We start from the raw sequence: 22,987 nt of genomic DNA, 5'->3' as shown, positions 1-22,987 counted from the left end.
AAAGCATCTTTGAAAATTCTATTTTTTAACACGTACCTTTCCATCGATGAATGCCACCTTGAAACCTTTGACTTCCATTTCCGAGATGGACACCAGGTTCTTCTTGCAATTAGGTACATAAAAGAGATTCTTGTAAATGAATAGAGTTACCCTCATTCAATTAAGGGGTAACATTCCCTACACCCTTTCTGGGATAGGTGGCATTGACTCCAAGTATAATCCCACGGTTGTTTCCTTCTCTACGAAATTCGAGAGAGCACCTTTCTATCCGATGAGGTGCCTTGAAGCACTACGATCAATAAGCCAGATTCCCAAAGAATCTAAAGGAGAGGACCAATAAAAGATAACGCTTCTTTATCTTATCAGAAACAACATTTGATTCTTCATACCTAGGGTTCCTTGCTTTCTCTGAAGAGTCAGTCGTTTCCTTGATGACCTGCATTACCTGTCATTCCTCTGACCATTGAAGATGTCCCTGGAATGATTGTTATCATCATCAAGTGATGTATCCCTACCTCATACACTCCTTCGCATAATGGCCGAACTTATTTCAACCAAGGCATCTACCTTTCCTCTTTAAGTAGGCCATCAGAAACTTTTGTTGCACCATTCTGATAATATTCTCTGCTTCAACTTCACCCTTGGTGAATTTGAAGAGGGATGAGGAATCCATTGATCCTTTTTTTTTTCCAACTATCTTCGGTGATTGCTCTTTCACTCTTGCTTGGGCATTGCCTTCACCTTAGCTCTGATACCATGTTAATTTTAGGTATGTTCTATGCTTAGAGCAATTTATTTCAATTTTCACAGTTAGTTCAATACCTTTTCCAGGTTAGCAATCACATCAGCATTAAAGTAAATTGCAAATAGAACATAAACATAAATCACAGAAGACAAGCCAAGACAAGAGGACACAAGATGTGGCGCTAGCCAGGGACAAAGCCTAATGTGGGGAACCCTTGATCAATTCTTCTTATATGTTCTTCAATAGTTCAGCAGAGAGAGAGATAGTACGTTTACAATAGAAGTCAACACTTTGACTTATCTAGATAAGAGCATAGATCATCTCTAAGAAGATGATACATGAGATCAGTTGAAGACATGCTGCTTCAACTGATTCTCTAAGGTGACTCCTTCACCTATCGTTGTGTTGCATTTCGTCATCATGCTGCACCTCACCACGCTGCACCATGCTGCACCCATCATCACTATGTTGCATCTCATCACGCTTCATTAATCATGACTGTACCCATCACTGTATTACATTATGTGCCATTGCTGCACCATGTTGCCATACTGACCTATGTGTTGTCTGCATCTTGCTTGCTTGTTGTCCCTAGCTTGCTTGTTGTCCCTAGCATACTTGTTGTACTTAGCATGCTTGTTATTGCATGCTAGTTGTCCCTTGCATGCTAGCTGTAACATTGCATGTTTGGTGTATTTGTTGCTAAGTACCATACAATTGTCCCAATGTTAGTTAGTGATCCTTGCATGTTGGTCACCTTCGGAGACAGATGCTCTAGCAATTCCAGGCAGTTCCGGCTATTCTGGCTGTTCCCAGTTGTTCCTGGAAGTCCCCGGCAGTTCCCGGTAGTTCCGACAGTTCCGGCTGTTCCCGGCTTCTACCCTCTGCGTCAACTTTCCTGCCTGTTCCGGCAGTTCCTGGCAGTTTCGGCAATTCCGGCTATTCCGGGCAGTTTCGGCAATTCCGGCTATTTCCGGCAATTCCGGCTATTCCCGGCAGTTCTGGCAGTCCCGTCTTTTGGTTATTCCCAACAGTTCCCGGCAATTCCGGCTATTCCTAACAATTCAGACTTTTCCCAGCAATTCCAGCAACTCTGGTTGTTCCCGACAGTTCCGGCAGTTCCAACTATTCCAAGTAGTTCCAACAGTTTCGGCTATTCCCGACAGCTCCAACAGTTCCGGCTTTTGCCCTCTGGATTAGGACAGCGTTATCCCTTAGGATCTCTCCTCCTAGTAAAACCCAAAGACAAGTAGAAAGGAAGAGATCCCAAGTGTGTTGAAATGACTTGAAGGCCACCTCTATTTATACTAAAACGTTCAGCACAAGTGGGGTATATTTGGTTGTTGGCCAACCTGGACAAATTGTCCCATAACACAAATAAATTCATATCTCCATGAATACTTATTGGAATCGGATGATCTTTAGATCAACCTACACCTCTCAATGAGAGGGATCCAAGAAAAATATCAGCTTCCATTAATAAGATGACCTACATGGAGTTTGGCCCTAGTTGCCAATTTTAACAACCTTGGTTGTCTTTTATTTTCTGCATATGGTTTATATGGTGCATGTTCTATCAAAAATTGCTTAACTAATATTGTAGAAGAAAGAAGTTTTGGAATAAGTAATTGTTATAGCATAGAACTCCAAAATTTCAACATTTCGATGGAGAACATATTGATCTGATCACGGGTTCCCATGTGTTCCCCCCAATCATGTAACTTTCAATGATTCTCCTTACAATGGGGCATGTGGCCTCCTCATGAAATTTGTCACATGGCCTACAATATGGGAGAACTTGATCCACCATGTTGAATTTGTTGTTCAACTGAGAACAACAAATTGCAACAAGTGCTCAAGATATGGTAAGCTCAAGGGAGATTGCAAAAAGTAACAAATCACCCCTCCCCAGAAAATAATGCCCTTGGGAATTACACAAAATCAATTAGATATCAAATATAAACTCAATGGAAAACAATCATAAAATAAAGAACAAAATCAATGATACATTTTACCTCATCCACAAAGCATAGCATCACAAGACTAACAATTATCCCCCAAAGACTTTCCTTTATTAATCAATAGAAATTTGAGTATAGTAACATCAAGCATCAAGCTTCCAACCATGAGCAAATGGGAGCTCAAATGGTTGATTTTAACAAAAAATGGAGAGAATCCGAATGAAGGAGCCTAATGACAAGTTGATAGATGGTGGATATACCAAGACCAAGTTGATTTCCATGAGCGAAAGCAAATGCCAAGTGTGTGATCGAATTTTGGTAGGTGGAAAGCGTGCTCCTTGTTCATTTTCCACAACCTTGGGTCTAGGTTAGAGTCCTAAAATCATTGACACTACCAAACCAAGAATCTCAACCATAAACTACTTTGCACAGCGGAAATATAGAGCAGTAAATCACATATGCACAATATACACAGTTTTAAACAAAATTGTACAATCAGCAATTTTCGTTATATTAAACCAAATCTGAATAATACAACAGTCTATGGGATACAAGCAATGACAAACGTCGTTGCAGCTTCTATGTCGTATCTCATCTTGTCGGTCCTTCGCTTTTGTATTGCTCACTAGTAGTGCCTTAGTCCATCAAGGCATCTACACATCGAGACTCTGAAAGGGTTGCCTCCTATCACTGCTGCAAGTCACGTCTGCGACAATGAACATGGGCTCATCAAACTGCTCTTTGGGTAGGCCTAATTCCGGAGCTCTAATCCGCCAATCTAGCAGTCACTTTAGTCCATCAAAGTGTTGCTCGTTAGGCTGCAAATTTCACCCAATCACGCACCAACAATGTCCTTCTTGTCTGCTGCTCTAGGGCTACTCTGGGTAGCCAACTTGCTGCCCTCCAACAAGCTCTATGACACCCAATCTCGTCACTGTTGAATCTTCTCCTAGTATGGTGCTTCACCACCTCGAAAAATCATTCACTTGGCTTCAACGGGCTGCTCAAAACATGATCCAAACACGGCCAACTACCTTGACCCAATACACCTCCAAAACACTATTGCTTACACCTTGCCACACAGTTGTAATATTGCACCATTGGTTAGGGCACACCAGGCTGCCCTCAACCTTCACGCAACTCAACGAAACAGCCTCCAAAGACTGCGGTTCATCCTAGAAGTGAACCTCCATGCATATGTTGCCTTATAGGGCTGCTATCCTTCCTGAACGCAGCTCCTAAAGGCCTCCAACTGTTGGCTATGGCTTACGGCCTAGCCCAGTAGTGGACTGTAACCTTAGTCCCCTCAAACAGTGCCCCAATCAACCTTTAAACAACAGTCCCTTGCTCCTATTTTTGCGGCCTCTTCTGCCCTACAAACCGAGCCCAAGAATAGCCCTAATCATGCCCAAACAGTCTTAGAATAAGCCACGTTGTCACCTACAACAATGTGGCTTTATCACAAAATTACCCACGCTGTCCTTTTAGCTTCCTTGTTGCAATCTTGACTGCCCGTCTTCCCTGCACTAAATCTGCACTTGAAACAAACCCAAACGGATCTGTCTTGCCCATAAACATACCTCAGAAATATGTTGTCCCTACAGCGCCTTTCACGTTGTCTAGGGCAGATTCCTTCATGTTGTTCCAAGCCTTCTTCTCAACGCAAATTTCAGAGCTCTTCTTGAGATGTATTGCCACTTCTTGGATGGTTAAATGACCTCAATTCAACCTTAATTTATAGACATTAAGGCTCCATGAATTTGCTTGAAGTGACACATATATTGGCTCATTTTTACACCAAACGTACATGACTTGGTAACCAATAATTACCTAGTCAACTTCAAAAATTTATTTCTCTCTAATGACAACTCAGATTCGAACGATTGTCGATGTGTTGGAATCGTATCATCGAGCACTATCATCCTCGTCCATCACATGTCGTGCTTCCATCATTGTTTTGTCCCAAATCTCAATGGGTGACAAACCCCCACACTTGGGTTCCAAGCCCACAAGCTGCCATTGTGGTGCTTTGCCCTCCAAACCCTAAACACTAGGGCTTGGAGTACCTCCCAAGCTACACAAATAAACACTCCGTCTTAGCGAGGGAGGTACTTCCAAGACTATGAAGTATCTCATCATCATCATCACTACTTACAACACTTGCCCATCCCTTGGCGCTCACAATCGCAACAATCCCTGTACGGTGAACTATGCCCTCCTCGAAAGTGTCGTTGTCACTACTGGAAGCAACCTACTTCTTCTTCTTATCTTGTAATGTCTTCCACTCTTTCCATGGTTCCTTCTTGGCAGTTGTAGGAGCACCCTTGCTCACCATTGACCACGCGCTCTTCTTGGGTTATAGAGTCTCCCTCTGAATCCGCAATCTCCCTCTTGAACTAGACTCCCTCTGATTCTCTGCAACCTAGACCTTCTTGGGAAAGTGTACCTTCTTCTCGGGAACCTGTGCCTTCTCCTCTGAAGCCTGCATCTGCACCTGCACCTGCTCTTGCTTCTCTGGAACTTGTACCTGCTTCTTTCCATGATCCACAAGCTTGGTCGTCAACCTGTAGAGACCATGCTCTCTAACTCCGAGTACAATCCCATTGGACTTAGAGCCTCTAAGCCTGAGTCTTGCCTTCCCATCTTAGAACAAGACCTCAAACCTTTCCTCTCAATCATCGAGACGAAAATCACGCTATATCTGAGTCCTACTACATACAATACGTCCTAAACCCGCATCATACGTCCTGTCCCCATCCTGAATGGAACAACACCAGATCCTCGGATCTCCAACTGACTCTTGTTGCCCAACACCATGTGCAACATTGCATCCCATCTAGCTAGAGTCTCAAAAACCTCCTATGACCATGTCATATGCTTCGTCGCACCACTGTCCATGTACCATCATCGATCCTCAGTGATAGTACTCTACGAGAAATGAGAAATCATAGCAAAGTCCTGCTTTTCCAATCTCCAAGAGAGATCGTCCATCTCTGTTGAAGTGGCAACACCGGAAACCTACTTTCCTTTCTTCTTTTCATCATTTCCCTTCTTCTTCATCGGACATCTCAACGAAAAAGACCCATCTCGCCACAGTTGAAACACTTGACTTTACTCAAGTCCTTCTTTTGTTTACAGAGAATTCATGATGCAAATGCCATGTCATCATCTGAAGCCTTCTGCTGAAGATCCTCGTCTCGCAACTCTTCCTGAATGAAGTCATCCCACAGCCAATCCCCGTGTGGCAGCTTCTCCCTAGCAACGATTCCTTTGATAAAGGGCTTCCATTCCTTGGTGAACCCTTTCAAGGGAATCCTTACCGTATCTCCATCTGAGACAGTCACGCTGATGGCATCAAGCTCATCTTTGACCTGAGACAATCTCATCAGATATGAGGTCACGCATTCACCTTTTAACATCATGGTGGACTTCAACTTATCCTCCAATACCAATATCTGGTTCTCGTTCTTATTCTGAAACAAATTCTGATGAGACACCCACATCTCATGTGCGTTGCTCTACCTGGACAAATGAGGTATTAGGGCATCCCTCATAACATCTAGGATGATCAATCTCGCCCTCGCATCCAAATCTTCCCATATTTCCAGCTCCTTAGGGTCGGTTAGCTTCTTGATCTCTTTCTCGTCAAAATCCCAAATCATGTAGACTTGCAAAATCAACTTGGTCCTTTCCTTCCATGGACTATAGTTGGACAACCCCTCCAACCTGTCCTCATATCGGATGTCTGTCTGGAACTTCGACATTGTAGTGAACACTTCACTCACAATGTGACTAACTCCTTCTCACGTTGTACTTCGTTGCGCACAACTCTGATTTACTTACTTCCAAAGAAGATAAGACACCCTCTAATACCATGTTGATTTTCCACGACCTTGGGTCTACGTTAGAGTCTTAAAATAACTGACGTTACCAAACCAAGAATCTCAACCATAAACTACTTTGCACAGCGGAAATATAAAGCTAATAAATCATATATGCACAATATACACAATTTTAAACAAAATTTTACAATCACAAATCTTCGTTATATTAAACCAAATCTGAATAATACAACAGTCTATGGTATACAAGATACAATGACAAACGTCATTGCAGCTTCTATGTCGTATCTCGTCCTGTCGGTCCTCTGCTTTTGTATTGCTCACTAGTAGTGCCTTAGTCCATCAAGCCATCGAGACGCTAAGAGGGTTGCCTCCTAAAATTGCTACAAGTCACGTCTGCTACAATGAACAGGAGCTCATCAAAAATGCTCTCTGGGTAGGCCTAATTCCCGAGCTCCAATCTGAAAATCTAGCAGTCACACTAATCCATCAAAGTGTTGCTCTTTAGGCTGCAAACTTCACCCAATCACGCACCAACAACGTCCTTCTTGTCTACTACTCTAGGGCTATTTTGGGTTGCCAACTTGTTGCCTTCCAACCAGCTCTATGAGTCTATGACACCTAATCTCGTCACTGTTGAATCTGCTCCTAGTATGATGCTTCGCCACCTTGGAAGGTCATACACGTGGCTTCAGCAAGCTACTCAGAACATGATCCAAACACGATCAAATACCTTGACCCAATACACCTCCAAAACATTGTTGTTTACGCCTTGTTGCACTGTTGTAATACTGCACTTTGTCCTCACCACGTTACCCTCAACCTTCACGCAGCTCAACAAAACAGCCTCCAAATACTGTGGTTCATCCTAGAAGAGACCCTCCATGCATATGCTGCCTTATAGGGTTGTTATCCTCCTTAAACGCAGCTCCTAAAGGCCTCCAACTGTTCTCTATGGCCTGCGGCCTAGCCCAACAGTGGACTGTAATCTTAGTCCCCTCAAACAGTACCCCAATCAGCCTTTAAACAACAGTCCCTTGCTCCTATTTTCTTCGGCCTCTTCTTCCTTGCAAACCGAGCTCAAGAACAGCCCTATTCATGCCCAAACAGTTCTAGAATAAGCCATGTTGTCACCTATAGCAATGCAGCCTTATCAGAGAATTACACATGCTATCTAGGCCTCCTCACGCTGTCCTTTTGGCTTCCTTGTTGCGATCTTGACTGCCCGTTTTCCGTGCACTAAATTTGCACTTAAAACAAGCCCAAACTAATCTGTCTAGCCCACGATTATACCTCAGAAATACATTTTCCATACAGCTCCTTTCACATTGTCTAAGGCAGACTCCATGCTATTCCAAGCCTTCTTCTCCACGCAAATTTTAGAGCTCTTCTTGAGATGTATTGCCACTTCTTGGATGCTTAAATGACCTCAATTCAACCTTAATTTATAGACATTAAGGCTCCACGAATTGTCTTGAAGTGACACATTTATTGGCTCACTTTTACACCAAGCTTACATGACTTGGTAACCAATAATTACCTAGTCAACTTCAAAAATTCATTTCTCTCTAAGACAACTAGAATTCGGACGATTCTCAATGCATTGGAATCGTATCATCGAGCACTATCATCCTCATCCATCACATGTCATGCTTCCATCATCGTTTTGTCCCAAATCTTGATGGGTGCAAAAACCCCACACTTGGCTTCAAAACCCACAAGCTACCCTTGTTGTGCTTTGCCCTCCGAACCCTGAACCCTAGGGCTTGGAGCACCTCTTGTTGTTGCACAAAGTGTCTAGGCACCGCAACAACGCTCAGAGTAAGGGTTGTCACTCTAATCCTTACTCACTCAGTTTAGACTCTCTCCTAGACAAGTCAACGGGAGTAGTCCCTAGGGTGAATGAATGAGGATAGCATGTGAAACACGAACTCTAGGAGACTTAAAGATGGACAACTTGATGAAATTAGAAGTAATTTTGGTCAACTAAGATGAATAGATTAAGATAAGACACAACCAAAAGATAAAAATAATTATAGACCAGTGTGTTTATATTTAATTAACCAGAGACTAAACAGAAACAAGATATCCTAAGCAATTTATAAATGTGGCAAAATTGACGATCACGATGATTAAATGTAAATGACCAAGACTACAATATACTTTAGCAATTAAATCCCATGAAGAATTATGAAAATTAAATGTTAAGCAATTATTCTATATTAAAAATTATTTTCTTCAATAACCCAGATCTAAAATTAATTATCTTTCTCCTATTGCCAATATAATTTTCAAAACACTAATCGCACTTGACAATAGAGAAATCACTACCACGAAAGGACACCAAGGAACTTTAGATTAACAATTTAATTATTCCTTAGGTAATTAATTTAATGTGGCAAATGAAAAAATTAAATTTTTAAATGTGACAAAAGTAAAACAAATCAAAAAGGGTTAATAAATTGAAATTTTAATGGGCCATAGGCCACATTAAAATTTAATGTGAAAGCGCAAATCCTCTTTTGATTTAATTCTTTTAGGAATTTTAAAGTCACATAAATGAAATTTTTTTAAGTTTTAGATTTTTTAATTTTTTTAGATTTTTAAATGTTTTTTAAATGTTTTTCTTTTTTATGGAATCAAAATAATGAAAAATCAAAAAAACCAAAAAATCAAAACACAAAGGCAAAAAAAAAATAAAAAAGGTAAACCAATCAAAATAGTCATAAAATAAATTTTAACTACTGCAAATAATACAAATCAAAATATTAAAAAATGAATAAAAAGAATCAAAACAAAATGAAATCAAAAGGAAAAATAAAATAAATCTAATGCAACCTAAACCAGAAGTAGATTTTTTAGTGTTTTTTAAATTTTTTAAAACAAAATCAAGATAATAAAAAATAACAAAAAATAAAATCAAATTAAAACAAAAAAGTATAAAAAATAAAATTGAATTAAACGTGAAACTAAAACCTACCCTAAAACAAAAAGAACAAACAAAAAAAAGGAAGTTTGAAACTAACCCGCATACATACAAATGAAATAAAAAAGAAAAAAAAGGAAAATTGATTTGTTTTTGTTGTGCATGTCGAGAATGAGGTGGAGAGGAGGAAGAGTTGCGATGGATGGTAGAGCTGACAGCAGGGGAGAAAACACTGCTTGAAGATCACGCAGGTCTTGGCAATGGGAGATGGGAGGACGCAGCGCGCAGAAAAGGACACGAAGGAGCAAAGGAAAGTCGGCGTCAAGGGTGCGACAGTGGCAGGAGAGCAAGAGTTGCGAATGGCAGCGTGCAAGTCGACGGAGGGGAAGATATGGCTATGAGGTAGGGTTTTGCAGGCGAATAAGGAGGAAATGGAAGTCGTGGAGAGGGATAAGGCAGCAGAGGGAAACGACGTTGTTTAGGCAAAGCAAAGGATATGGCAGCAATGGAACAAGACCGTGTGCAGGAAAATGGGGGTTGTGGGCAATGTTGAGGGATCTGTGATGGGTTTTGCAGGCGGCAGGAAGCCACGAAGAAAATGCAAGCAAAGAAAAGACTACGGGAATGTTGTAGCGGAAGGGTTTAAAAAAAAAATCGAAATTTTGCAGTGAACCCAAAAACCCAGGCAACAAATCAAAGAAACCAATCAACAAAGAAATGGTAGCCCAGAAACTCTTTAAAACATTTCCATAAATTTTGATTAAAATGTTGAATCCTTTGCTTCAGATTTATCCCTGAAACCCTTATAAAAATTTCTAGATTTAAAAAATTTCGAACTGTTGGACTGTAAAAATATGAATAATATCCCTGGAAAATTATGTTTGATAAACCCCAAAGATCCAAATCTTACCCTCCAGAGCCTAGATCTGGACTCTACACAGATTTCTTCCTCAGATCGTAGTTGCACGACAACAAGAAAACACCCAAACGATATATACAATGATAAAAACTAAAGCCCAAAAAAACCCACGTTAGAAAATAATTACAAAATTTAGAAGTTACAGGCTCTAATCAGCCAGATCTATCATTATGCCGCACAAAATTAAATTTTTTAAATTTTAAGGAGGTGCTAACTCGAAACCCTTCGTGCATCACCAACAAAAAATCTTATGATAAGCCCGGGATTAATTTTACTGGGCTCCTCAGAAAACACGGATCAGGAGTTGACTGGTCCAACTAAAAACTTCCCTAACGCCCGAGAATCTAAAATCAATATTTCCCTGCAAAACTCAATCCAGCCATTAAAAATAGAGCAAGAAAATAATAATAAAACTCAAACAAATAGAGATCCTTGCTATTACATTCAAAATTTAGATTATTATTCAAACCCCAACAACTGAGCAAGATACTTGTACTCAAATCGCTCTTTAGAAGCTATCATCAATGGCTTTAGAAAAATTTATGCGTGAAAACAACACATCTTACAGTATTCCCATGAAGAGTAACACCAGCAAAACTTAACCTCAAAGTCTTTCTTTATTATCCAGAAAAAAAGATTACACAAGAGTTTTTTGCTAAGCACACGACTCAAAGGTCGGATAGATCGACTAACAAATGAGTTCCTATTCTAAGATAAATCCTCCAACGGCTAGTTCCAGTGACCCTCGTCAAAGCAATCTCGACCATTGATGAAGATTAAAATTTCTTTTAATCTCAGCGGTCGAAATATTTAATTCTTGAGGAAATTCGAATTTTTTAATTAAATGTATTTTAATTAACTCAAAAATTAAATTTTTGAGTTGATTTCCCCAAAAATTTGACTTTGAGTTAACCCCGAAGGATCAAAGGTTTAAAATTTAACAAAATAATTAATTTACCTTAGTCTTGGGACCTTTTAAAATTTTATTTTAAGGACTCACGAATTTTGCCTTTGGAGAATTTAAATTTACCTAGGACCTAGAAATAATTAAATTTGAAGCTTAGGATTTTAATTAATTTTTGGCCAGAAAAATTAATTAATTAACCTAAGGGGATAAATTACTTTTCCAACCCTCAAGACACTTTACATCATGATTTTCATATTTTTTACATCATAAGGGGGGAAACCTATTTGTAATAGACCCTCACAGACCACCCATTTCTGCGACACAAATATAATCCAACAAACCAAGCAATTTGTAATAAAATAACGTAACCAAATAGTTAGGATTATTCCCAAATCACTTTTACATAAACTCGATCTAAAACACTAGGACTCGCCTAAGATCCTAGCGACAAAATCCATTCCAGCTTTGGGGTAAGACTGGAGGAAAACTCTGTCTACCGTCCGAGAATGAATCAGCGAGACAAAAAACCTCCCAAAATGGAGATCGTCACTAGAAAAGTAGGTGTACCTAGGTCGTTACATACATGACACAGATCTACTGAGATTATTTATATTATACACATGCAAAAAGGGTTTACATAACATCTTAGAAGTCAAGTTGATGATGATAGTTGTACGGCACAAACACATCGATCAGGCGCTATCCCTTTTGCGAAAAAGGGGGTGTACTGTTATGGGTCGTTGACACGTCGTGGTCAACAACTCCCAAGCTACACAAATCAACATCTTACTAGAAATGTGTGTTCATTTATGCTCCTATGTGTGGAAATCGAATGGGAAAGAGGAGAGACACTCCCCTTGAATCCTCCATCAACAGACAACGCCTTGACACCTATCACAAGTGCCAACCAACTGCCCCATCAAGATTGTGTATAGTCTGCCAAGTATACCAGCGTGTGGCTTCCGATGTACTATGTGTAGTTGTCTCTATGTCTCCATGTAGGCTGAAAGGGAGAGTTGGTGCCAGGCGTTGCATGTAGTGGAGACAATACTCCATCTAATATTCTAACAAATCTTCAATCTAATGTGTTGAATCTTTTAAGAGATTCGAGTTGCCATGTTGGCAAAATAAATCAAGGAAATAACTCAACCTCATGGAGCTGCAAAAACTCAAGTGCTTATGTGTTTCCAAATCACCATGCAACTTGTCCTTTGACTCTCTTTGTCTTGACTTGACTTTCCACAACATTTCCACTTCATTTTGTCATGTGTAAATATATATTATTTCTTCACTTATTAATCTTTAAGCAATTTATTTCCAATTTTCCCACTAGATTTAGGAAAAGTGGGTTTTGAGTGGCTAGAAGTAATTCTTTACCCCTCAAAGTGTGTCTTAGAAGAATGTTGAGGTGGAGGTGGCAAGGATGAATTTTGAGTACTCATACACCTTCAACATCTTCTGGCATCACTCATTTTACATAAAAATTAATTAAAAAATTTCGTCCTGCAGGAAATTTTTAATTATTAAAAATTCTTATCTAGACTTAATCAAATTCCGCAAAATTTCAAAGATGACCTAGCATGGTAATATACATCGACCATAGACTCTAAGATGGAGTAGGGGCTCAATCTTCAAGTCATCACCCCGACTTAAGAGGTATAAAAGAGTTTAAAACTCAACCAATTTTATGTCGCCGAAAAGCGAAAATAATTAGTTAAGTGAAAAAATAAAACTCTAGGGTGTACTCACTTGTTGATCAAGTCCCAAGTCTCTTGACCTTGTTACATAGCTTTATTCGTCATGATAGAGACATTTTTAAAACTCCCCGCAGGGTTGTCAAACTTGATGACAGAAGAAAAAAGAGGAGAGAAAGGGGTTGGAATGCCCTGCTTACTTTTGAACTTCTGAAAAATTTTGATGTACATTGTGAATCTTGGGCAATGGAGTCTCTATATCTTCAAGTGCAACTCAGCGGTCAACAGTGTCCTAGCATGTGGAAGATTGCCTCTCTAGATGATAAACTTTGTAGAGTGATTTTATAAAGTATCGTTTGTATTTAACAATTAAAAGTGACTTTATTATAAAGTTGAGTCACATAAGTCATTTAAGTGATCTCAATGAGAAATTAACTCTCAATTGTTGATCTTGAGATGACAAGATTTAATCTTGGCAATTGAGATGTAGGGCTAGTGTTTTAGTCATTAATAAGCTATAAAAGAAGATTTGACAAAAAGGTGATGAAACCATACAAAGGCACTACCCTTACGAGCAGTGTGCTAGGTTGCACAGGGGCCAGAGGAAAGGGAACAAGTTGAAGTTAGGGAGTAGCAGCGAGGCTACTAAAAATGTTTGTATCTTTCATATGATGGGCCATTATCCCTAGTACGAGAGCCCAAGTTCTAAATAGAACAAGTTTGATGGTTTCTCCTCTTTCTGGGTTTTCTACGGTATATCGTGTGTCTAATGAGTGATGATAAGTTATGTGTGTTTTCATTGTGTATTTTTCATTAAGAACTTAGTCATCCATAAATTAATAAATCATGTAAGGGTTGTCTAAGATTTATTGTTAAGTGCTAGGTTGAAGGAAACTTAATATGGAATTAGAGCAGTGAGGTTCTCCACAAAGAAAATCAGTTGAGCACAAGTAGTGTGTGTTAGATCGACGAAGGAAGAGTGGAGAGTTTCAGCAGATTCCAGTGATTCAGGATCAAAAATGAAATTGAGTGAGAGCCAAGCTCTTATAGCCCCAATGCAGTCATAGCATTCACATGTGCACACAAGAGAGAGGAGTTGTGCTCACACGTGTGGGCAGTTTAGCTAACCTATGCAGGGATTTTTGTAGAACTAGTACACATGAAGTGGGATCAATTCATCTTGGAAGATTGATCAATTGTTCTTGTGTTAAAAGGGAAGTTTCTCGCTTGTTGCAATTCTCAGAAGAAAATCCTTTTCTAAAGAAGAATAATAAAAGATACACAACATTGAAGGTTTTTCCCAAAGTTGGGTTTTCCTAGATATATCTTGTGTTCTATGTGTTGATGTGTTTATCTTCTGATTTATTTTTCCACTGTGCATATTAAATTAGAAAACTCAGTGTATTTGTGATTTAAGCTTCCATAATATCAATTGTTTAAGTATCAGGGCTTTTACACTTAGAAATTACCACTCAGTTTACTAGGTTTTAAGGAAATCTAACATGGTATCAGAGCAGTGACATTTTGCACAAAGAAAATCGAGTTTGGAACAAGGAGACGGAGTTTTTGTGAGCTAAGCAAGTAAGGTGGATGTGATTCCAGAGGAGATCGAGTGTAGGCGCACAGGAAGCAGTGACTACAAAAGGCAATGGTGCACTAAGCCATCAGTTGGTCACACAAGGACGCACCACTAGCAACCGTCGAAAAAAAAATTAGAGGAACCCCAGGTTGTGTGGGTCATTCGATGGTCGGGTAGTTGGACTGGCCACTGTCACGAAAGACCCAGTTGCAGGAATTGTGGGTCGATGAACGCACAAGACAGTGACCGACAATTGTAGTTGTTTGCGCTATTGGCAGGGTTGTCAGACGCTAGAAATTTAAAAAAAAAAAGAGGTTGAGTGGCCCTAGGTGGATAATGGCCCTACTAGCCGCCGAGGCAGCCACTGGGCCGATCGACCGACCAGCCGCAACAACAGTTCCAAATAATATGGACGTCGAGAGATATTGTGGGGAGAATAGACATTGGGCCATGATCCTTTAGTCGCCAAGCTGACGAGTAAACCCTTGACAAGATTTGTAGGCCACCCAACCAGTCGCGTATAGACAAGTCCTGCACCACTGAAATAGCAAGAGGTTCACAGAACAACAGGAGGGTCGGACTGTTGACTACAAATTGCAGCACCGCCATAGATAGTCCAACGTAGCCACAGCCAATGGCCAACAGGAGGTCAGATCAACCAGCAAATGATAGCTTCGTGGTTGACTGAGGACACTGAAACTATGCGCAACAAGTTCTTGCACAACCAGAGCTCAGACCAATCAGTTGGTCGGGAGTTCCAAAGGAATTGGCCAACGGTAATGCCACCAGAGGGCAACCACCAAGCTTGTTCCAGACACTAAACGCACAAATCCGAGTGTGAGGACCGCAGCTAGGGAACCTCGTGAGAGTCTACGCGAAGCACATACTTTTTGTCACCGGTGGCCTGAGAAGATGTGACAGAACCGGGTTGGCACAGCCATCAGCCATACTTAAAAAATGGTGGGTTGGCTAACAGCCGACACAAGTAAATTGTCTTCAGGGACAAACATCCATCGCACAAGCCATACCCGTGACAACTTCCAGACGCATGTCGGGGGGCCAACGAGTCAACAAATTCAACCAAAACAAGTTTGCAGGGTTGGCAACGGATAACAAGGTTTCGATGCACGGGTGGTCTCATTCATAAAGCGAATTCACGAGTTCAAGTGCAGACATGTGGATTGTGGCAGGGATCATAACAATTCAAACTATGAGATTTAATGGACAACAAGAGTCATCAGGCAAGGGCTCTTCCGTGTCAGGCATGGGCCGACAGTTGTTGGCAAAGCTGGTCGCAGCCAACAGCACGTATGAAGGACAGTATATGTGACTTTACTATAATGATCAATGATTAAAATTTAGTAGTGAATTTACTATAATGATTAATGATTAAAATTTAAAAGTGACTTTACTATAAAGTTGAGTCACTTAAGTGATTTAAGTGATCTACCTTTTGTAATTAATGATTAAAAGTAACATTATTATAAAGTCGAGTCACTTAAATGATTTAAGTGATCTCAATGAGAGATTAAGTCTCAATTGTTGATCTTTAGATGGCAAGATTTATTCTTTACCATTGAGATATAGGGTTAGGGTTTTAGTCATTAATAAGTTATAAAAGGAGATCTGAGGGAGAGGAGAAGAAACCATACAATGGCACTAGCCTCACGAGGAGGAGTGTGATACTCTAGTGTGCCAGGTCGGGCAAGGGCTTGAGGAAAGGGAGCAAGGGACAATTAAGGAGTAGGAGCGAGGGTGTGCTCAAACACTGTGTATCTTTCCTCTGATGGGCCCTTATCCCTGATATGAGAGCCAAAGTTCTTAATAGAACAAGTTTGTTGGTTTTTTCCCTTTTTGGGTTTCCCAGGGTACATCGTGTGTACAATGTGTGATGGTGAATTTTGTGTTTTTGCTATACATTTTTCGTTAAGAACTTGGTCGTGCATGAATTGATAAATCGGGTAAGGGTTTGTCGGAGACTTACTTCCTGTGCAAGGTTCAAGGAAACATAACATTCTATAAATAATATTAATGTTATAATTTAGTTAATTTTTATAATTCTTTAATTTTAACAGCATGAGATGTATCATGAAGTATGTGTTTTGACGTTTATAATGATGTTTATCAACATTTACCAGCCATTTGATTTATATGGCTGTGCTAGTTATATTAGATTTAATTTCACAATGCTGCACTAACAATTACAAATACAACTTAACCAGCTATAGATCCAGAAACAGCATCAAACAGGTAGTCATCATATTCCAGTACATATCTCATATTTTGTCCCATGTGTTCTACTAAACCACCACTATCTAACACCTAGAGTTATTGCTTCCAGATTCCCCCAGTAAAGCAATATACGATTATCTACTACTATGAAAAGCTGCATTCATGATACTAAGAAACATGAAGAAAAAAAGGGAGGATAAAACTTGAGTTGAGACAATTCAATGTTCACCGAAGTTATCCACAAAAATATTTATATGCCAACAAATTACTGCCTCCCTTTTAATATTCACTTTTTCAACTAACTTGCAGAAGCAAAGATACAGCACATCAAATGAGAAGCTCCATAGAAACGGCACATACCAATCCTACATCTGTGTTATCCTCTCTCTGCTCATTTGTATCGAAAGTAAAATAGGCAGGCTCCACAATGTGCTTCCTAATACTTAAATATGCTTCAATTCCAGCCATTATTCTATCAAGCTCCTCTGGCACACGCTGCAATCATATCATATGTAGAGGTTAAAAGAATATAAGTTCCTTTGCACTGCTATTGAAATCATGAGACTTCAATCATTGAAAAAATACAAAGGCACTAACAAGATATATTTCATTACATCTATCACAATCAGGAAACGACATTAAAACAGGAAAGACATTCCGCAATGCAACTTATCTTTGCTGGAATGAGCTTCCTTCCAGTAAAATAAAATATTATATGAATCCAACCTTTATTTTTTGGGGGTGAAACTTCCTACATAAAATCCACAAAACACAGTCTACAAGTCAAATAATCAGCATGCATAACCTCATAATCAGAACTTTCTCCATGACAATATTCACAATGTTTGCTGCCTTTGGCAACACTGTTAGGAAGATAACCCACGACCATACATACTAGTGAGAAAGGCTCCCACACGGCTGTACGGAGTGTTGACAAGCTATGGTGTATGGCCATGGCTGAATCCAAGCCACTAGAGGGAGGTTTGTTCTATCCCCTGGTGGGATCACATGTAGGGATGCCAAGGGGAGATTACCAACAAGGAACTCAACAAATGATGCCAGGGTTTATGGAATGAGGAGCTGACCTACGGAACAGTCTCTAGAATTTCTACCTCTTGATTGCAGTGATAATACTGGCTCAGTTAGGGCCCTAGTTCATTCTCTAAAGGCGGAGGCTGCAGATCCCAATCACAAAATTCGAGAAGACTCGCAACCATTTCCCTCAACTGGATTGTCAGTTTCAAATGGTTCAAAGGCAAATCTTATGGTCAGATTGAGAGGAGATATATAGACCCAAATGGTAGATGGTTAGGCAGCAGGTCCTCCAGGAACCATTTCATGAAACTAAGTATATTGTTCATTCTTCAGAGATGTTGGTGGTGTTGAATTTACTGAAGCTACCTCACGAATCCTTCTGCTTCAAAACTGTTATGCATCTTCTGACAGAGATGCCCTCCCCTCCTTGTGTATCCTCTATTGCAGATGCAAGTGGTCCAAAACCAGATGCTAAGTTCATCTACTCACCTTGGAGTGATGGGGATTTTCATTTTTTTCCTAGTCAATAACAAGAGTACTCTGGACGGAGACAAAACTAGGGGCATCATGATGCGATCTTGTTCTTGTTACACCATATGCTTGATATATGATTCATCCATCCAATAAAACATAAAACTAAGATAAAAGAAGTTAACCTACTAGATTTATATGCATTCATCCAAGCTTCACCGTAACCATCCATTAAAAAAGATCAAAATCCACATCATGTCCCCAAGAACATCACCCAACACATCCATCCATAGCCAAATTATAAAACAGAAAAATCAAAAAAATTTCAGACTTGCTAAGTGTTTTCTTGCCCAAATCCAACGATGAGAAAATGAGAGGTAGTGCTCCTCTATTTATAGAGTAGCTCAACTTCCCTTACAACAAAATATCAGTTTTTAAGCTAAGAATCCCCTATTCTGGCCAATGGAGGGGCAAAATGCCCTCCTCAACAATTAAATCATCTAAAGACTAAAATAATACAATCTAGGGGCATTCATGCCACGTGTATGAATTTTGAGAGGAAGAAGCCCACAAACATGACCCATCTCCGAAAATGAGGTGAAACTGAGGGGCTTTTGGCACACAATCAAGTCTCCAAAAGTCGTTCCACAATTTAGTTTGTAACAAGTAATCTCCAAGCATAGGAAATTGGACTTCAAAGCAACAACCCAGCCTCTAAAACCCCCAATGGTATCTCTCTATGTGCTAACGAAAACCCTATTTCTCCAAGTATAGGATCAGCTCTCTTCAAAGATGACTTTACCCCCAAATGTAGGTCGACCCTGTAATTCACCTTAAGTTTATAACTTTATTACAAATCTTCAAAGTTTAAGCTTGGGTCAGCAACATTTTAATGTTGAATATACATATAGGTTGGCTTCAACCCTTTTCCAGCTTTGCACCCATATTCATATCTATGCACACGCGCACACACACACACACCTTATTCAACATTTAATCTGCTAGCAACTAGGTCACTCTTTACCTTACCTGAGCTGCTTTGCAACAGAGTGTCCAGTACAGTTCTATTTGCTCCTTTAGTTATCTTAAGATAATAAGATGTACAATCAACAGCACTGCATTTTGATAACTTTGGCAAGGAAAGTAGTTTGCATGCATTTCTGATAGTGGAAAACATAAAACCCCTTCGTAAAACAAACACATTATTGTTATATGCATATATGCACAATCGGTTTACGAGAAGTATCTCGGCTTCCAGCATTGCACCCTATAAGCAGCTTAGGTATGGTACAAAGACTCAGTTGTAACATATATATATACACACACACACTGCGCACACACACCAACCTTATTCAACATTTAATCTGCTGGAAACTAGGTCATTCTGTACCTTACCTAAGCTGCTTTGTAACAGACTGTCAAGAACAGTTCTATTTCCTCCTTTAGTTATCTTACAATATCATTAACAGCACTGCATTTTGGTAACAGAGTGGCATGGACAGTACTTCGCTTGCCTTTCTGATAGTGGACAACATAAAAGCCCCTTGCAAAACACCCATATTCTTGTTATATACATAAGCAATATCAGGTTATGAGAAGTCTCTCAGCCTCCTGTGTCACCAATAGCATAGTTTAACCAAAGCTTCAACTTATGCATTTTCAGGTTCCTCTGCCCCTTGACAAACGGTGCTGCTGTTACAGACTGTCTGACAATTGCTTTTATTTTCTCAGATTGGCTGGAATATATTGCAGTGGTGCCGAATTTCATTGATGCACAATTCAAGTCCCATTGTTCTCATCCATCAATGTTTCAATATGCAGTTTACTTTCCACAAATGTTACCAACCATCACCAGGATAGCATAAATCCTTCGCAGCTAACAGAAAGCATCAAGGTTTCATTTTGTCCCTGTTGTTACATCACTTCATGACTGTAAGGCTACCAATTATGGTTCTCTTATATCAATATCCTTAATACATCACTAGCACCATTGTCCAAAACAAAAAGGTTCATCAACAATTTCATAACATAGATGTAGTTGAGCATAAAACAGGTGAAGATGCTCAAAATACAAATATCAGCTGGAAACCTAGGGCTCTGAGTAAGGATCTCATATGCTCCACACATGATGGTTTTAAGGTCATGTAACCACTTTAGGTTTTGGTTCTTTACAGCAATATGTCCACCACATTCCCTCCATATTGTGATCAATATAATGGTGATCACTAGACTTGCCATTTTCTGCAGTATTAGTATACTCCATATTGGAAAGATTCATGTCCATGATATAATGCTCATGACAGTTCAACTGCCCACCTTTGACGTTGAAAATGCAAAACATGAGGTGGCCCTGAATTAAATCCTCACCCGATACCCCAACTGTCAACTGCTGTGGTAAATGGCAGAATGACATCAGTCTTGTGAAGAGGATGACAAGTCTATCCTAGCCTTCTTTGATTACCCACATTTTTCCTTGATCAAAATTGTGGGCATTCACACTCATACACAAACCATAAAATTTGCCTTAAATTCACTTGATATTCTGTAATGTCCCCGACCACTTAGGAAGCTCATAACAGAGTCCGCTAGCCTAATGTGGTTCCCAGATGCTAAAGTGGGGTCATATTTAAAAAGGGGGACTTAATTTGCCTAAGGAAACATTATAAAAGTCTAAAGGGTGAAAAGGGGACATTTCCTAGGCAAGTCAAAAGTCACTTTAACTTTACAAAATGAAATATTATAGAGTGACTTTATAAAAGTTAAAATGGTAAAATGGTAGCAAAATGTAGGAATTTACAGGGTAAGTTCTTCAAACAGAATACCAAAGGACACCGCTCACAAATAGATCACAGATCAATACACTAGTATTCTTGACGTGGTTAAAACCCTCAAAGAGGGAAACAGTCCACGTCTTGAGCCAACCCGGCCACTTCAGGCAATTTATTAATAAAAGAATGAAAATTTACATAAGCTTCTCTCATGAACCATTACCCTACAAATGACCCTCCATGCTCTTTAAATAGAGATCATGGACCAATCGGGTGTTAAGCCACGGATCAAGTGTCGGTAATAACGAGGAGAGAATGAACCATCAGATCACTACATATCGTGACCGTTGGATTGTAAGTTACAAAAGTACATCATAAAGAAACACACATTACCTAACTCTACACTAGACCAAGTTATAGTTAACTATTTCCTTTGTGTCGGAATATCCTAACATCCCCCCTTAAAAACAACTTGGGATAGGATTGAAGAATGTACAAATATGACACAATAGGTGAAGGAAGGAGGCATTAGAGCCTATCCCCCCTTAGTGACAACTTATTGAATTCCAACCATAAATCGAAGTTTAGTAAACTTCGCCTTTGTGAGAGCCTTTTTAAAGATGTTTGCAACTTGATCATCTGTTGAACAATATTGCACTTCAAGAACATGGTCGTGAATGAGCTTTCTAATGAAGTGCATGTGCAGTTCAATGTGTTTGTTGCGTTGATGTTGGACTGGATCTTTGCATAGTTGAATGGCACTTTGATTATCACACCAAAGTTTAGTCGGATGCTGCTACTGGAAGCCAAACTCTGACAAGATCTGACGAAGCCACAGGGCTTCTCATAACATGTAGGAATTTACAGGGTAAGTTCCTCAGACAAAACACCAAAGGACACCGCTCACAAACAGATCACAGATCAATACACCAATATTGTTGACGTGGTTAAAACCCTCAAAGAGGGAAACAGTCCACGGCTGAGCCAACGCGGCCACTTTAGGCAATTTATTAATAAAAGAATGAAAATTTACATAAGCTTCTCTCATGATCCGTTACGCTACAAATGACCCTCCATGCTCTTTAAATAGAGATCATGGACCAATCGGGTGTTAAGCCACGGATCAATTGTCAGTAATACCGAGGAGAGAATGAACCATCAGATCACTACATATCGTGATCGTCGGATTGTAAGTTACAAAAGTACATAGTAAAGAAACACACTTTACCTAACTCTACACTAGACGAAGTTATACTTAACTATTTCCTATGTGTCGGAATATCCTAACACAAAATTGGCCATAAGTTTATAAAAGAAAGAAAATAAGGAAACTCTCCTCATTCGTGCATTTTGAGTTTTGGAGAAAAGAGCCCTTGGAGAGTTTTCTTGAGGAGAAGCTTAGGGTTCGGAAACTTTAGCTGCCATCGCTGATTTCAGTGTTGAGACTAGACACTCTAGTCAGTTCGAGTGAAACCACTCAGATTTTACCATTGGGATACAAAGGAAATGAAGGTTTTCTAGAGATTTAAGCTAGAAGAGGTGTTATCAGTTGAATCTATGATTTATTATTCTTCATTTAACATCTTTCATGTTTAAGAAGTGTTGGAAGAGCCAAAGATTCAAGCCCAAGTCCAAAGCTAAGCCACTGTTGAAAGAGTGAACGGTTTTCCCTTCCTTTTGCCACTCGAAACTCTCTCTATGACTGGAAAAGTTTAGCCATAAAGGAATCGAACTGCTTCATATTCAAAGGGACTAGTTTCTTATTTTGAGCAGGGTTTACAATGGTAGGAAGGTCGAGATTTATTGCAGACAAGAGACAAGTTTCCATAGACTGTGGCGGACTGAGTTCGTGGTACCAAGGAGGTATATTATCACTGGTTCAAGGACGAGTTTGTCATTGGCGTGACA

The 22,987-nt window shown here is 39.7% G+C and overlaps 1 protein-coding gene across 2 annotated transcripts in view; it reads right to left on the bottom strand.

The window, feature by feature from the left end:
- Positions 1 to 22,987, bottom strand: part of ABH1 (ARM repeat superfamily protein) — a 375,899-nt gene that overhangs the window by 162,475 nt on the left and 190,437 nt on the right. For both annotated transcript variants that reach the window (XM_089402626.1, XM_089402625.1), the window contains one exon: positions 17,166 to 17,300. In XM_089402626.1, the coding sequence (XP_089258752.1) occupies positions 17,166 to 17,300 (135 nt within the window). The remainder of the gene's footprint in view (positions 1 to 17,165; positions 17,301 to 22,987) is intronic.

This window comes from Pinus tabuliformis, chromosome 2_1 (assembly GCF_031772625.1).
Source record: "Pinus tabuliformis cultivar Carrire ecotype Pingquan chromosome 2_1, CPIR1, whole genome shotgun sequence".
NCBI lineage: Eukaryota > Viridiplantae > Streptophyta > Pinopsida > Pinales > Pinaceae > Pinus > Pinus tabuliformis.
This window is presented reverse-complemented; position numbering and strand designations above follow the sequence as displayed.